The 15,369-nt window shown below is 43.8% G+C and overlaps 1 protein-coding gene and 2 long non-coding RNA genes across 4 annotated transcripts; 1 reads left to right on the top strand and 2 right to left on the bottom strand.

Moving 5' to 3' along the window:
- Positions 1 to 9,870: 9,870 nt before the first annotated feature.
- On the top strand, positions 9,871 to 10,803 carry LOC131265936 (uncharacterized). Its single transcript, XR_009178347.1, has 3 exons — positions 9,871 to 9,924; positions 10,032 to 10,144; positions 10,715 to 10,803. It is a non-coding gene; the product is annotated as an uncharacterized LOC131265936 (long non-coding RNA).
- A 527-nt stretch (positions 10,804 to 11,330) lies between these two features.
- Positions 11,331 to 14,156, bottom strand: LOC131265909 (uncharacterized). Of its 2 annotated transcripts, XR_009178307.1 has the most exons (10): positions 13,869 to 14,156; positions 13,599 to 13,728; positions 13,392 to 13,521; positions 13,142 to 13,289; positions 12,847 to 12,912; positions 12,735 to 12,761; positions 12,500 to 12,623; positions 12,282 to 12,409; positions 11,766 to 11,884; positions 11,331 to 11,397 (listed from the first exon to the last, which is right to left on the bottom strand). XR_009178307.1 is itself a non-coding variant. In XM_058268252.1 (5 exons), the coding sequence occupies exons 2-4, from the start codon at positions 13,709 to 13,711 to the stop codon at positions 13,143 to 13,145; spliced, it is 390 nt and encodes a 129-aa protein (XP_058124235.1). In that variant the 5' UTR covers positions 13,712 to 13,728; positions 13,869 to 14,156; the 3' UTR covers positions 12,954 to 13,061; position 13,142. The 2 variants fall into 2 exon arrangements, 1 of the variants encoding a protein (XP_058124235.1); XM_058268252.1 differs by lacking the exons at positions 11,331 to 11,397; positions 11,766 to 11,884; positions 12,282 to 12,409; ... (1 more) ...; positions 12,735 to 12,761; positions 12,847 to 12,912 and adding an exon at positions 12,954 to 13,061.
- Positions 14,157 to 14,435: 279 nt separating this feature from the next.
- On the bottom strand, positions 14,436 to 15,369 carry LOC131265935 (uncharacterized). Its single transcript, XR_009178346.1, has 3 exons — positions 15,316 to 15,369; positions 15,096 to 15,208; positions 14,436 to 14,524 (listed from the first exon to the last, which is right to left on the bottom strand). It is a non-coding gene; the product is annotated as an uncharacterized LOC131265935 (long non-coding RNA).

Raw genomic sequence — 15,369 nt, 5'->3', positions numbered from 1 at the left:
CGCATTGGGTGGAATAACCGTATCGTAGGACCTTGCAAAGTTTATCATATGCAATAAATGAAATTGCGATGAAGTTAGAACAAAATCATCGAATGAGATCGAAATTGAAATCGATTCGATTTACAGTGATCTTTTGCATACATGGTTTAGATGGTACAAGAGCCCACATTAGGTTCAAATGGAAGTAACGTCAATCATGATCAATTATTACACTTATTCTATTCTAAGCGCCGCCTTGTATGGAAGAAAACAACGCAAACGATGAAACAGCGGATTGTGGCAACGATGAAGATGATAATTTCAAATTGGGTTTTCGCGAGGAAATACGATCTTTTGCATTAGATGCTAATTTACCGCACATTCATTGTAACCGTCTTCTGGATATACTTCGAAAATACACAACGGAGAACTATCCAAAGGATTCCCGGACATTTTCGGAAACATACAGAGATAAAGCAAATCGGACCATTTTAAACATCGAGGGAGGACAGTTCTGGTATCAAGGAATCAGAGCTTGTTTTGCTTTTGAGCTGAGGTAAGTTGAAAATTATTAGATGAATCGTTGATGTCGTTTAATGTCTCGGAATCTTGTTTTTCTGTTTAGCAATATAAAACCTCCCACAGTGGACACGGTCCATATCAACGTATCGGTCGACGGATCGCCACTACACGATAGTGGACCTGCACAGTTTTGGCCGATACTCATCGATGTTTTCGAAATGCCCGACGCTCCAGTGATGACGGTAGGACTTTTCTGCGGCGATTCTAAACCAGCCTTCTTCTTCTTCTTCACTGGCCCGCTCGCAGTTGAGCACGTCGTACTGACATGGCCTGGTCACCAATCGCTTTCCAGGTCGCTCGGTCCATGGCTGCAGCCCTCCAACCCCGGTCGCATCCGATGTCTCGCAGGTTCTGCTCCACTTGGTCCATCCACCGAGCTCGCTGAGCTCCTCGTCGTCTCGTGCCGGGCGGGTCGCTGGTGAGCACCTTCTTGGAGGGGCATGAGTCCGGCATCCTCATGACATGCCCCAACCAACGAATCCTGCCGGCCTTCGCCACCGTCAGGATGTCCGGCTCGCCATACAGCTCAGCTAGCTCGTGGTTCATTCTTCTCCTCCACACGCCCTGCTCGTACACACCGCCAAAGATAGACCGGAGCAGGCGCCTCTCGAAGACTGCGAGGGCGTTGGCGTCCTCCGTGAGCAGAGTCCAGGATTCATGCCCATAGAGAACGACCGGTCTTATCAGCGTGCGGTATATGACACATTTCGTGTGCGGGAGAAGCCATCTGGACCGCAGGAGTTTGTGGAGTCCATAGTAGGCACCCCACACAACACATATGCATGTAAATCGAATATCAACTTGAAATAATCGTACTTCTATGCAATATGATTGAATCGTAAATGATGCTAAAATAATGCCTATACGTACAAAAGTGGAGGCGCTAACCGTACATTTTTAAAAATGTATATGATTAGTCGTATATTTTCTAAGTCGGCATCATATACGACTTACGATATACATCAGCCGTACATTGCTCGTTCATCTATACGTATGCATAAAGAAAATCGTATTACATTCTTAATCGGCATCATATGGAACAAAGAATATACATTGCTCGTACATTGTCTATGCTTACTGCGATTCCGATTCGAAAAATACTAATATGTGATTCAATTTCTTCAACTTAATACGACTTCGTGTTGTGTGGGACGATTCCCCTGAACAATGCGCCTCCGGATTTCACAGCTCACGTTGTTGTCCGGAGTTACGACAGTGCCGAGGTAGCAAAACTCCTCTACTACCTCAAGTTCGTCGCCGTCCACTGATACACTGCTCCCCAGCCTGGCTCTGTCACTGTCAGAGCCTCCGACGAGCAGGTACTTTGTTTTCGTCGCATTGATCATTAATCCAATCCTTGCGGCCTCGCGTTTCAGTCGGGTGTACGCCTCGCACACCGTCCTAGTGTTCCGCCCGATGATGTCGATGTCATCCGCGAAGCCGAGGAATTGGAGAGAGCGGGTGAAAATCGTGCCACGGATGTCGAAGCCCGCGCTTCTCATGACACCTTCCAGAGCGATGTTGAATAGAAGGCAGGAGAGTCCATCACCTTGCCTCAGACCCCGGTGGGATTCGAACGGATCCGACAGCATGTTCGAAATCCTCACCTTACACAGCACCCCCTCCATTGTGGCCTCTAGCAGTCGAACCAACTTCTCGGGGAAGCTGTACTGCCGCATGGTCTTCCATAGCTCCTTCCTGTCTATGGTATCGTAGGCCGCCTTGAAGTCGATGAAGAGGTGGTGCGTCGGGATCTGGTGCTCCCGGCACTTCTGGAGGATCTGCCGTAGAGTGAAGATCTGGTCGGTGGTGGATTTGCCTCCAACAAACCCAGCTTGGTAGCTTCCGACGAAATCTGTAGCAAGGGGCGCGAGTCTGCAGAAGAGTATCTGGGATAGGATTTTGTAGGCCGCATTGAGGACTGTGATGGCTCGAAAGTTGGCACAGTCCATTCTGTCACCCTTCTTGTACACTGAGTGGATGACAACCAGCTTCCAGTCATCCGGTATCCTTTTCTGCTCCTAGATTTTCACAATTAGCTGGTGCATACTGACGGCAAGCTCTACCGAACCCATCTTGAATAGTTCTGCCACCAGCCCAACGCTGCCAGCTGCTTTGTTCTGTTTCAGCTGCTTGATGGCACTAGTGACTTCGTCCAAGGATGGTGCGAGCACATCGTCATCTACCTCCTGGCTAATGTGCTGCTCAATTCTGCCTGCGCCGCTGCTGGACTCCCCTAATTCCGCTCCGTTCAGGTGTCCGTTGAAGTAGCACTTCCACCTTTCGATCACCTCTCGCTCGTCCGTAAGAATGTTGCCCTCCTCGTCACGACACATTGCGACGTTTGGCGTGTAGCCGCCTCGTGTCTTCTTCAACATCCTGTAGAACTGGCGAGTTTCCCCCGACTGAGTTAGCTGCTACATCAGTTGTTCATCCGACTCCTCGAAGCGGCGCTTCTTGCTCTCGAAGAGCCGGGTTTGCTGTGTCCTCAGTCGTTTGTAGTGTTCCACGTTCTGACGGGTTTCGCGCTGCAGCATTCGGGCGCGTGCTGCGTTCTTCTCGGATATTGCCCGCCTGCACTCGTCATCGAACCACTCTTTCCTCTGGTTACGTGGCTTATGGCCCAGTGTCTGCTCGGCTGTGCTGCTGATGACTCGCTCCACCATACGCCAGTGGTCATCGAGGGACATTGTGGCGGTCGCGATGTTGTCCGGAAGCGCTTCCCCAAGCGCTGTCGCGTAGCCCTCGGCAACAGCAGGTGTTCGCAGCCGATCCGTGTTTAGGCGTGGGGTAGGCAGTGTGTTGACAGCGCAGAGCTTCTGCCGTAGCTTCACCATAACCAGGAAGTGGTCCGAGTCGACGTTTGCGCCCCTGTACGTACGTACGTCGATGATGTCCGAGAAGTGCCTTCCGTCTATGAGAACGTGGTCTATTTGGGAATATGTCTGCTGTGGAGATCTCCAGGTGTAGCTGAAACGAGGTTTGTGCTGGAAGAAGGTGCTACGGATGTTCATGTGCCTCGAGGATGCGAAGTTGATGAGCCGGAGTAAAACTAAACTAAACCAGCCAACCTTGAGGAATATCTGCGCCCGTTTGTGGATGATATCAACGAAGTACAGGAGAACGGAATCACCATCGGAGGAAAACCAGTCCAGCTCAGATTGCGCGCAATAATTGCACACTCACCTGCACGTGCTTTCATAAAAGGTATGCCTGGAAAGTAGATGGTGATAGAAGTGATTGTTAATATTGTATTAAATTTTCAAGAGTCGCTTATTTTAACGCAAAGCAGGGATGTTTAAAATGCACCGGTCTAGGTGTAAGTGCAGGACCAAAGCAAACGGATAGCGCATTCCGAGCAGGCAGTTATGGCGAGCATCATCGATCGAGAACACCTCTACTGGATATTCGCAACAGGATGGTGCGAAGGAGGACTAGGAACTCAGCATCGATGGACATCAGCACAAAAGGGAACTATTTCGGAGAAGCTGCTGCAGATGAAGTTTCCAAATGAAATGAACGCACCAATGCGTTCATTAAATAGCTTATCTTCTTGGAAAGGTACAGAGTTCAGGAGGTTTTTACACTATGCCAGCTTAGGGATTCTAAGAGATAGCTTAGATCAGGATGCGTTCGATCAATATATGTTGTATTTTTGTGCCATAACACTGTTGTCATCCAACGCTTACAGGGAACATTGAAGACTTGCGGGGACATTGCTTGAGAAGTTCGTGGATCAATTCGGCTCAATGGTGCTGGACACATCTCAAGTAATGTCCATCAACTGTTGCATGTATACGATGACGTTGCTAAGTTTGGGAACCTTGAAACAATTTCTTCGTATCGGTTCGACAGCTTCATGCAACAGTTGAACCGCATGCTCCGTTCAGGATACAAAAATATACAACAGGTTGTGAATAGGACAGCAGAGAAAGCAGCTTTTGAATTTGTCTAAGCGAGGCTGAGAGCCAAGTATCCAAGAGTAAAAGAAATAGGAAACCAAATGGTCTTATTCGTTAGCCAGGGTTTTTCTTTAAGACAGGGAATGAGGAATGAATGGTTTTTAACATCGGATAGCAGCATAGTGCAGAATTAGGGAATTGTTGAGGAAGCAGGGTCAATCAGAATATTAGGTAGGAGACTTAACAAGAAGGCAGTTATGTTTCAGACACCAGTTGGTTCAGAAATTATGCACTTGTATGTAGGGAAATTAGAAGATTTGTCTGTTAGTGTGTTTAGGATTCCATTGTCTCATGTTAAATGTAAGTTAGTTGCCTTAGAAAGAAGTGAGGGTTTAATAGATTTTGCTCCTCTGTTACACACGTTAGTAGAATAGGTAGCTAGGGTTAAGTATGCACACAACTGTAACAAAGATAGTAAAATACATTACTGTTCTAATAATTGATAATTCTTTTGTCATTAAAGTTTAATCTTACTTACACTGCTACTGCTTCGAACGTTGAACCGTGGAACTTTTCGTTTCTTGATGCAGCAGCCTGGCTGGGGCATTTTTTAATTTAGCCTTGAAATACTCGGCCAAAAACTTCTCCGACACCGCTTGATGACTATTCCTTGCTATTTTTTGTAACAGTTTTAGCACACCTTCAAATTCCCGCATGGCCGATTTATCCTTACCGAGCCCTGTCCAGCTCAATTTGCCTCCACAAAAAAATTGTTGGCCAGAGCTCCACGGCGTCATTTAGGCGACGACGACAATCCGCTTCCTGAACCATGGTGGTTAACCATAGCTCCACGGTTTCTCTGAACGATGGATCGTCCAACTTGTTGTTGAACTCTATCAACTGGGGTAACTCTTCGAGGGGTTACATGGTGAATTCACTGTGTTGTCTGAGATCACCTCTCGGCACAGACAAATCAAGCAAACGGTCCAGCTTTTTTGAAATTATTGTCAACCGTTTATCTCGTTAACTCGGCCACGTAATTTTCTATTGATGATTTTGCTGGTGATGTTTGTGTGCCTATTGTTGTACTGATAGGCAACACAATTATGTCCGAGTGAGGAATGGTGATCAACATTTGTTGTGCAGGTTCGGTTGAATTTTTCCGTTCAGCAGCAGGATCGTGCTAGTGAATAACATAGATTGTTAGTTCACCGCCCGCTTGAATCCGGCCTTAAGGGCACGGAGGTGACCGTCTGACCACAACGGGTGGGGAGGTGGATGACGGGCGGGACAGCAGGAGACTAGGAAAGACGAGATCACAGAAGTGAAATTAGCAGCAGCATCGTCAACGGAGAAGTCCGACTCCAGGAAGCTCCAGTCATGCTCTGAGATGAGGCGGGCGAGTTTAGCTCGATCAAGCTTGCGGTAGTCCAATGCCGGCGGTCCTGGGGATGGGGCGGGGTGGCTGATGGGCTCGGACGAGGAGGAGTCAACCGCAAGACACATTTCCAATGCTGGGTGGTGTACATCTTCGGGTAGCAGTTGCAGAGCCGCGTGATAGATGGCGCCAGCTACCTCGGTGGCCGGGGTGTTGCCCAGGATCAGGTCAAGTTGTCGTCCGTTAGAGTTGAGAATCCCGGAGAGTTGCGTGAGTCCGTTAAAGTTCATTCCGTCGATAAACGCAACGTCGCTCAAGGCGAAACAGGACGGACGATAGAACGGCGGCACGGCAGGGTCAGGACCCCAGACGATGGATGGCAGGTTAAAATCACCGGCAATGAGTAGTAGGTCGTTTGGTCCAAGTTGCTCAGTTAGGGCTCCAATGCCGTCGTAGAGTCGCTCGATGATTGCCGCGTTGTTGCTCTGGTCGGGTGGGATGTAAATAGCACCCAGGAACAGGAGTGCGTGGCGAAGCTTGATGCGTACCCAGACAGCCTCGAGAGACGGGAGAGGAGAACTGACTTGGGTCACAGCGAGCGATGAGGAGCACGCGATAAGAGCCCCGCCGCCACGAGAGCGAGTACTATTTGCGCTGCTGCGGTCACATCGGAATGCAACGAAGGCATCGTCAAACAGTAATGAGGATGTGATGGTGTCGTCTAGCCAGGTCCCCTACCAGCCATAGCTTCGGGTGGAGATAGGGAATTCAATGGGCAAGAGCGAGATGGTGATAGCCTTGTCTCTTTTACACCAACGCAGAAATTCTCCCGTCCCGCCACCGCCAGAAATCTCTCCTTACCGCACCCATCTGTTGCCGCGGCAGCCGATCCGAACTGAAAAATCGATTTTTGTGATTGGCTAGCCGAACCCTCATGTGTGAAGTCATCAAGTGCGCATGCGCATTGCAAAACGATACGAAGTTTAAATGCCCTGCGCGATCGGGTCTTCGAAGACCCAGCGCGAGCGATCGAAAACCCAGCGCGAGCAATCGTAGACCAGTCGAATACCCAGCGCGGTCGAATACGGACGTACGGGTACCCGTACGGGTATACCCAGCGCGAGCGGTCATTCATGCATACGTACGCAGCGCAAGCGATCGCTAAATGAAGAGCAAAAACCGAAACGCGGTGGCCATATGAATTCGCTCCGCGAGAGGTTTAAATGGCTAGAGCGGGATGCATTCCCATACAGTCCATACAAACGACTACACAGTAGATATATATTGGGCCTTTAGCACACCGTTCTCAACAAAGAGCGACGGTCTTGCGGTAGGTGCGCAGAGACCGGAGTGGAAACAACGCGGTTCAAGTCCGCGTAAACAGCTCGAGACATGAGAATGTGTAGAAGGAATAGAAGAGAAAAAGAGCGCCGGGCCCCGAAAGGGGCCTCCATTTTTCGTTTTTGCCGCGGCAACTTCGGTTTTGCTTCGGTTTAGGTGTCGCGATAAATCTGAAAACGAAGTAAAAGTCACCATGCGTACGAAGCGCGTTTTACAAAGCGTGGTGGCGCTCGGGGTCTCAGTGAGAAAGATCACATCGTAGTCCGACGAGGAAACGGCCAGGCGAAAGGAGTCGAGTTTGGTCCGGAGGCCACGCACGTTCTAATAAAAACAGTGCGGCTCCGAGCACGTCGGTGCATCATTCGGGCCAGCATTAGGTACGAAACGGTTGGCTCAGTACTTCAGTATTCTGACTATGAGTCACCATTCTTTGTCTCTTGCTGGACGGAGCGGCGGGCTGCAGAGGAGACCGTCTCGGAGTGGCGACGAAGCCCAGCACAGTGGGTGCAGATGTGTGTGGTGTCGACGGTGAGCGTGAGCCTGTGTGTATAAGTGTGCGGTTGTGGCTGGACATTTCGTTGTGGGTGGTATCAGTGAGAGGCTGTAGCGGTGACTCGAGTAAGTCCGGAGCACGAGTGTCCCGGCGTGGTGCAATGACAAACTCTCTCACCCGCACACCTGCTGGCCAGGAATCCGGATGGAGAGCCTTCTCACGGCAGGATTCGGGGATGCGCACCTTAAACGAAAGGGTACGTCGCGACGCTGAGCTAATACCTCCCCAACCAGCCCGGAATTGAGTTCCATTTGAAAATTGAGCAGGCCGGAGAAAACTCCATACAAAAAAAACCAGCTCTCTCGCACTTAGCCGATTTTTACGATGCCACACTCGATGATTTCCGTCCGCAGATGCCGCGATAGTGGCGGAGACCCGTCGCTCGCGGACTTAGCCAAATTTTTCGATCCCGCTCTCGAACATAGCCCGCCGCAGATGCCGCGATAGCAAAAGCGTCCTTTTTGTGCGATCGAATGAGCGCGACGATGTGCGTGTGGATGTTTTTTCCCGTTCGTACGGCGCATCTCACACGCAGAGTTATTTTGACACATCGAAGTAAACAAAGCAGCACGGTAAGTTCGCTAAAGTTTTTCGCTGATAATTACATTTTATTTCTACATTTCAGCTGTTATAGGTTAATATTTCGCTTCATCAATCAACATTCAACCATTTAACATACGATTCTGACCAGTTCGCGTCGTATTTTAACCACCGGAGGGCGATGGATCCTGTACAGTGAAAACGTAAACAATCAGGTAAGCAGTGAAGTGAAAGTGTTTCGGCATTAGAAATAGTTTATAATCATAACATTTCTAACATTACTATTCACCATCATCAGAGCAAACTTTTGTCGAATTGGTGGTTACATCAAGTGTTCACGGATATGCTTCAGGATTAAACTGGTTGAAAAGAGAAAGGGCTTGTATTTTTCGATTATCGAATGCATTGCTGTAGGACCGGCATTGAAAATAAGGTGAAGTAATGCCGAAGCAATCAAACCGATCATGCAAGTGTGTTGTTTTCCAGAATGTTAATTAACGTTTAATCAATGTTCTGTTTTTACAGCACCAAAAGCAGTGCCCTGTTTCTTCACAGAATATTAACGACATCAAGGGCGTAAACAATTGATTCGTCCAGATAGTTCTAAACGTTTTCGAAACTATTTATGGAATCATCAGTTCATATCAGGTAAAGTATGAAGTGTTTGTCATGAAATAGTTCCCAATGTGTTTACATAACTGAATTACGTCATTTCAGCAGCACGGGTAGCGGATAGTATAGTTTCGTGCACAAATTGATACCAGCGGCTTCAACTTCACAATACCGATAAAGCGTGAATGTTTTGCTTGCGCGGTAGGATTTGCTGTGCAATCAGCTGAGATTTGCAGGAAAAATGATTGTCTCGAAATAGTCAGTTGACAACGTGTGACTAATTCAATGTTTTCTGTTCTTTCAGCTACACTTGCTTCTTTCAGTGGTGCTTTCCGATCACACTTCAGTTTCAGAATGTGCTAAAAATCAGGCGTTGCGTGTTCAGAGCCCCAAAATCAAAGGCGAATGACATAGAAGACAGTCGAAATCCTTTAGAAAAGGTACAAACAAGTGTGTTTGGATAGGTTCGGTTTCAGGCTGTCCTTGCAGTAGGCGCCGACGCGTGCAATCAGGGGATCAGAGCCGAGCGACGTGTCGAATTATCTATAGGTCATAGATTCAAAAAGTCGCTGCTATGGAGCATGTGCATTTCCGCAGTATTCACCTAGGCGAAAATCAGCATGTGCCCGAACAGCAATCGGCTGTGTACCTCATCGAAACTTCGGCAATTGCAGAGAGATATCCGCGGAAGAATCCGTGGCCTGTAGATACCTGCTTTAGGTAGAAGTAAATCCGCCCGTGCCTCCAGATTCTCCGTAGCACGATTTTGAGCAATACACGCACGTCAAGCACATCACGGAAAAAACCACCAGGGTAGTATCCACGATAATTTGCATCTAGGTATCGGATATTGCGCTAATGTGAAAAGAATATGCTTCTGTGTTGATGAAGGTGAATATCGGTTGAAAATAATTGGTAATGAACATATATTTATAGATATTATATTTTTCCTTCTCTTTCAGCAGCAAATGCTTTTTTTGTATTCGAGAAAATTAGAAGAAATTACAAGCAACGGATTACCGTTGCAAACTATACAGGTAAGCTATCTATTTAAAGATAAATTAAACAGCAGCTACACACATGCCGTGAAGTAGTTCACAGCATTTTTTGGGTTGTAATTAATAATATTTTTGATACGTTGTAGATCATTTGCCGTACATAAGACCAGCACCCCTTAGATGCGTGTTTCGACAAGGAAGAAGAAGATCTTAGCTTCCTCAACTAAATTTCTAGTGATACGGATCATCATCATAGAAGGTACGACAAGCAATTAATTAGTAAGCTCATATTTTATTATGTTAGGACTTACAATCTTGATAACACGGAACGGAATATTTGGCGAGATATGGTATTCCATAGCATACCATTAAAAAGAACAGTCTTCTTTAGTTTCGTGGCCAAACATTTGCTATTGGTATTCATTCATTTGTTGTAATCTGCATGTTGTTTAATGCATACCTATCATATCTCAAAGATTTATTATCATTTTGTAAAAAATTGATATCATTTACAATGTATATTGCATAGCAATATGTAATTTAATAACCGTGTTTAGTTAATATCATAATTAATTAGAATCAATCGTCTTTAGTTGATATCGTAAACATTTAGAATCAAAAGATTTACATCATTACATTAAATTTGGGTATGAATAACAATGTATGTTGCTAAAAAAAATGTAATTTAATAACCGTGTTTAGTTAATATCCCAAACATTTAGTATCAAATCTGCTATGTTGATATCATCAACCAAAAATATTAACTCGTTAATGCTTTTCACGGGAATAGTTATTTATTTATGTTTTTTTTTCTTATATTTCATTTCAGATTTATTATTTCATCCCACGTTGTAAACATTGAGAACTACCAGCGAAGAAAATGGTAAATAAAAAGAAAAATAAACTGAAATTATTTTCGTTCAACGTATTTATTCGGCGCACGGGCTGTGACGTCACAGCCAAGCGTCGGAGTGAAAGAAACAAATACACCGCGGGGAAAAGTAACTCAAGGCCCTGGGGTGCTCGCGCGCTCACCACTGAAATAGGCCGCGAAGACGCTGCTATCGTGGGGAGTTGTCGCTGTCGGCTATTATTTGCAGATAGCCGGCTATAACCCGCTCAACTCGAGTTTATCGCATTCAAATGGGTAGTTGGGCGTTCTTGCCTTCCCAACTACCCATTTGAATGCTATTAGCTCGAGTTGGGCGGGTTATAGCCGGCTATCTGCAAATAATAGCCGACAGCGACAACTCCCCGCGATAGCAGCGTCTTCGCGGGCTATTTCAGTGGTGAGCGCGCGAGCACCCCAGGGCCTTGAGTTACTTTTCCCCGCGGTGTATTTGTTTCTTTCACTCCGACGCTTGGCTGTGACGTCACAGCTGTGACGGGCTAGCCCGTGCGCCGAATAAATACGCTGAACGAAAATTATTTCCTTTTTTACAATTTATTTACCGATTTTTTGGTTACTACACTACAGTTGAATTACGCGATCTTCGGCATCCAATGGTAAATCTGAAACGAAAAAAAGAAAACAATTGAATAAATAAATGTTTATCTGTAAAAATCGTCATTGAGTTGATATTATAAATTAACGCCAGCAGAGTTGTTATTGATTATTTACGATATCAACTAAACACAGTTGATACACGAAACCACCTGTAGTATCGGATATTAACGATTTGTTAATTGATCTTTTCATACGATAACACTATTTTAATATTGTTCAACATAAATTTCACGGACTTAATTATTTATGATGAAAACTGTTTACCCATGAAATGAAAGCAAGGTGTTAGCAAATTGGTGCTTTAAAATTTATAAAGCTTAACTTAGGGGTATGATCCTTATTACTATGATAGTAAATATAAGAAATAGCTTACCATATGATCTGCCCGTCCATCCGCTATGATGATGTTGAGGATCACCAAGTGGTGCTGTTGAAAGTACCAGACATTTGGTCATTCCCAAAATTTCAAACGCTCACCGATGAAGAAATTATCTAGAAAGTTTCGAATATATTAGTTACCAAAAAAAGTTTTACCCAATTCAATTTGTCTTATAGCATTTAACTTAAAGAAAAGAATAACATTTCAATAAATATCAATGCAATGCCTTTCCAATACTATCACGGCCCATTGATATTCCAACCATCTCAGATAAATTGTTTGTGGCAAGTCTAATTGGTTTATTAAGTTTATAATATTTGATAAAGTTAATATCAATTAAAATAAAACAATATGCACCTTATTTGGAAAAAAAACTATAGGCTCTAAGTGGTTGGATCATATAATCAAAGGCGTATGTGATGGTTGCAAAGTTATTATGAATTAGAGTGGATTAAGACAGTCATCCGTTTCTTAATCGTAGTTTAAACAAGCGATAAAATTATAGCTTACCCATAGATCTCCTCGTCACGTTCGTTTACTATATTTATCGTATCGTTCGAATCGTATGTGGTTTTGTCTATTAGGTCAAACATTCCAGGTACATCGTACATGAGTTGATGTAATACACGGTGGATGATCTAAATTTGAACGAAGAATAGCTTAGTTATGTTCCAAGATGCGTAGCACTATTTATTTAAGATAATATAAAAATATGAAATATAACTAACCTGATTGTTGCACGCAGCACATCAAGTAAAACTTATTCACACACGTTTAAAACATACGTTTTAAGTAAGTATGCCACCCTGTTAGCTGCCCGAAGAATTAACGTGTGAACGATGCCCAAGAGACCTAAAATGATTGAAAGTATATATAAGATAAGGTTTAGATTGATTCATCATATGTTTACGGGTTGTAATTGGACACGTAACCCTACAAATATCATGACCAACGTGATCATACCTGTTGATAACCTGATACAAGAAGAACCTAAAATGAAATTGAAATCATAGCAGTGTGTAAGTAACATTGACTTAACAAATCAAGATTATCGTTGATAAATAGCATAACATACCTCAACAAATATTTTCACAGCATCGCTTTTGTTGCGCCCAGTACTTTCGCTTTAATGCAGCATCACCTGTAATAATGAAAACGATATTTTAACCGAGAACTTTTCAAACATATTCATGCATTGTAAGAACACGTGTTGCAATGTTCATCTCGTCACCACTGCAGCACAATTCTCCGATTTAAACCAACAAGTGTTGTGGGTTTGATACATTTTTTCTAAAGCCGTGACAAAGGAAAAACCATTTGGTTGAACACCATCAAATAATGTGGTTCGATAATTTTTTTTCATTGCTCACCTTATTGCATAGTTGATCCTCCGACGCGTAGAACTGCTAGATTCGCGAGCTGAATTAGCTTTATCGCCTTGTCACCAAACTCACAATACGGTGGATATCTTGTTTTCCTTTTCGATTGAGAATGAGTACGTTCATTACGTTTAGTTGCCTGCAAGCACCATTCGAAAACATTCAGTTGAATTGTAAGAACACAATACACATAACAATAGCAACATTATGAAAACGAACAAACTTTCGCTTTACGACTCACCTGTATATTTCCGGAAGGTTCCGTTGTTAAATATCTAACGCTACGAGATCTATCGTGCGTATGTGTTGAACCGCTGGATGTACCAACGCAAAACGCTAGTAATATAGGAGATTTTGTACCGGCCATAAAGCTAGAAACACAGAAGACAATTGCAACGATGTAATGTTAGTGTATTTCAGTTAAGAAGACTTTCACTTCAAAGCTTACCCGATTGTTTCCGATGTTTCCTCTGCTAATCTGCTAACTAACAGGTCGATGCGCATGTCGATCTGACAACGAAACACACGATTTGGCTTCTTCGCAAAACTGTCCTTGTACATGTTAGCTGGACGGTGTGCTTTGATGCAATCAAAAAGGAAAAACCTCACGTTATACGCATATAAAATTCACGATGTTGTACGAACAGAAAAGAGTTTTTAAAAAAAGTCAACTACTTCAAATGAAACACAACACTTCACAGCTTACTTCATTGTTTACCTTTTCACTGCTAAGGTTCCATTGCAAGGAAACGCAGGCGCGCGTCGACCTGATGCAGTATCGTCCGACGGTAGAATGACGTCGCAAACTGGCCAGAATCGTATGTTGATCGGTTGAATGTTGATTGATGAAGCGAAATATTACCCTTTACCAGCTGAAATGTATAAATAATATGTAATTATCAGCGAAAAACTTTAGCGAACTTACCGTGCTGCTTTGTTTACTTCGATGTGTCAAAATCACTCTGCGTGTGAGATGCGCCGTACGAACGGGAAAAAACATCCGCACGCACATCGTCGCGCTCGTTCGATCGCACAAAAAGGACGCTCCTTTGCTATCGCGGCATCTGCGGCGGGCTATGTTCGAGAGCGGGATCGAAAATTTTGGCTAAGTCCGCGAGCGACGCGTCTCCGCCACTATCGCGGCATCTGCGGACGGCAATCATCGAGAGTGGCATCGCAAAAATCGGCTAAGTCCGAGAGAGCTGGTTTTTTTTGTATGGAGTTTTCTCCGGCCTGCTCAATTTTCAAATGGAACTCAATTCCGGGCTGGTTGGGTACGTTGAACGAAAATAATTTCAGTTTATTTTTCTTTTTATTTACCATTTTCTTCGCTGGTAGTTCTCAATGTTTACAACGTGGGATGAAATAATAAATCTGAAATGAAATATAAGAAAAAAAAACATAAATAAATAACTATTCCCGTGAAAAGCATTAACGAGTTAATATTTTTGGTTGATGATATCAACATAGCAGATTTGATACTAAATGTTTGGGATATTAACTAAACACGGTTATTAAATTACATTTTTTTTTAGCAACATACATTGTTATTCATACCCAAATTTAATGTAATGATGTAAATCTTTTGATTCTAAATGTTTACGATATCAACTAAAGACGATTGATTCTAATTAATTATGATATTAACTAAACACGGTTATTAAATTACATATTGCTATGCAATATACATTGTAAATGATATCAATTTTTTACAAAATGATAATAAATCTTTGAGATATGATAGGTATGCATTAAACAACATGCAGATTACAACAAATGAATGAATACCAATAGCAAATGTTTGGCCACGAAACTAAAGAAGACTGTTCTTTTTAATGGTATGCTATGGAATACCATATCTCGCCAAATATTCCGTTCCGTGTTATCAAGATTGTAAGTCCTAACATAATAAAATATGAGCTTACTAATTAATTGCTTGTCGTACCTTCTATGATGATGATCCGTATCACTAGAAATTTAGTTGAGGAAGCTAAGATCTTCTTCTTCCTTGTCGAAACACGCATCTAAGGGGTGCTGGTCTTATGTACGGCAAATGATCTACAACGTATCAAAAATATTATTAATTACAACCCAAAAAATGCTGTGAACTACTTCACGGCATGTGTGTAGCTGCTGTTTAATTTATCTTTAAATAGATAGCTTACCTGTATAGTTTGCAACGGTAATCCGTTGCTTGTAATTTCTTCTAATTTTCTCGA

The sequence above is a fragment of the Anopheles coustani genome, chromosome 2 (assembly GCF_943734705.1).
Source record: "Anopheles coustani chromosome 2, idAnoCousDA_361_x.2, whole genome shotgun sequence".
Classification (NCBI taxonomy): Eukaryota; Metazoa; Arthropoda; class Insecta; order Diptera; family Culicidae; genus Anopheles; species Anopheles coustani.
Note: the sequence above shows the minus strand (reverse complement) of the source record. Positions and strands in the feature narration are given on the sequence as shown.

Coding starts and splice junctions, on each gene's coding strand:
- LOC131265909 (XM_058268252.1), bottom strand. CDS start 13,711: ATGTACAAGGACAGTTTTGCGAAGAAGCCAAATCGTGTGTTTCGTTGT. Junction 13,522..13,598: donor GAAACATCGGAAACAATCGG/GTAAGCTTTGAA, acceptor CTGTGTTTCTAG/CTTTATGGCCGGTACAAAAT. Junction 13,290..13,391: donor AACCTTCCGGAAATATACAG/GTGAGTCGTAAA, acceptor TGGTGCTTGCAG/GCAACTAAACGTAATGAACG.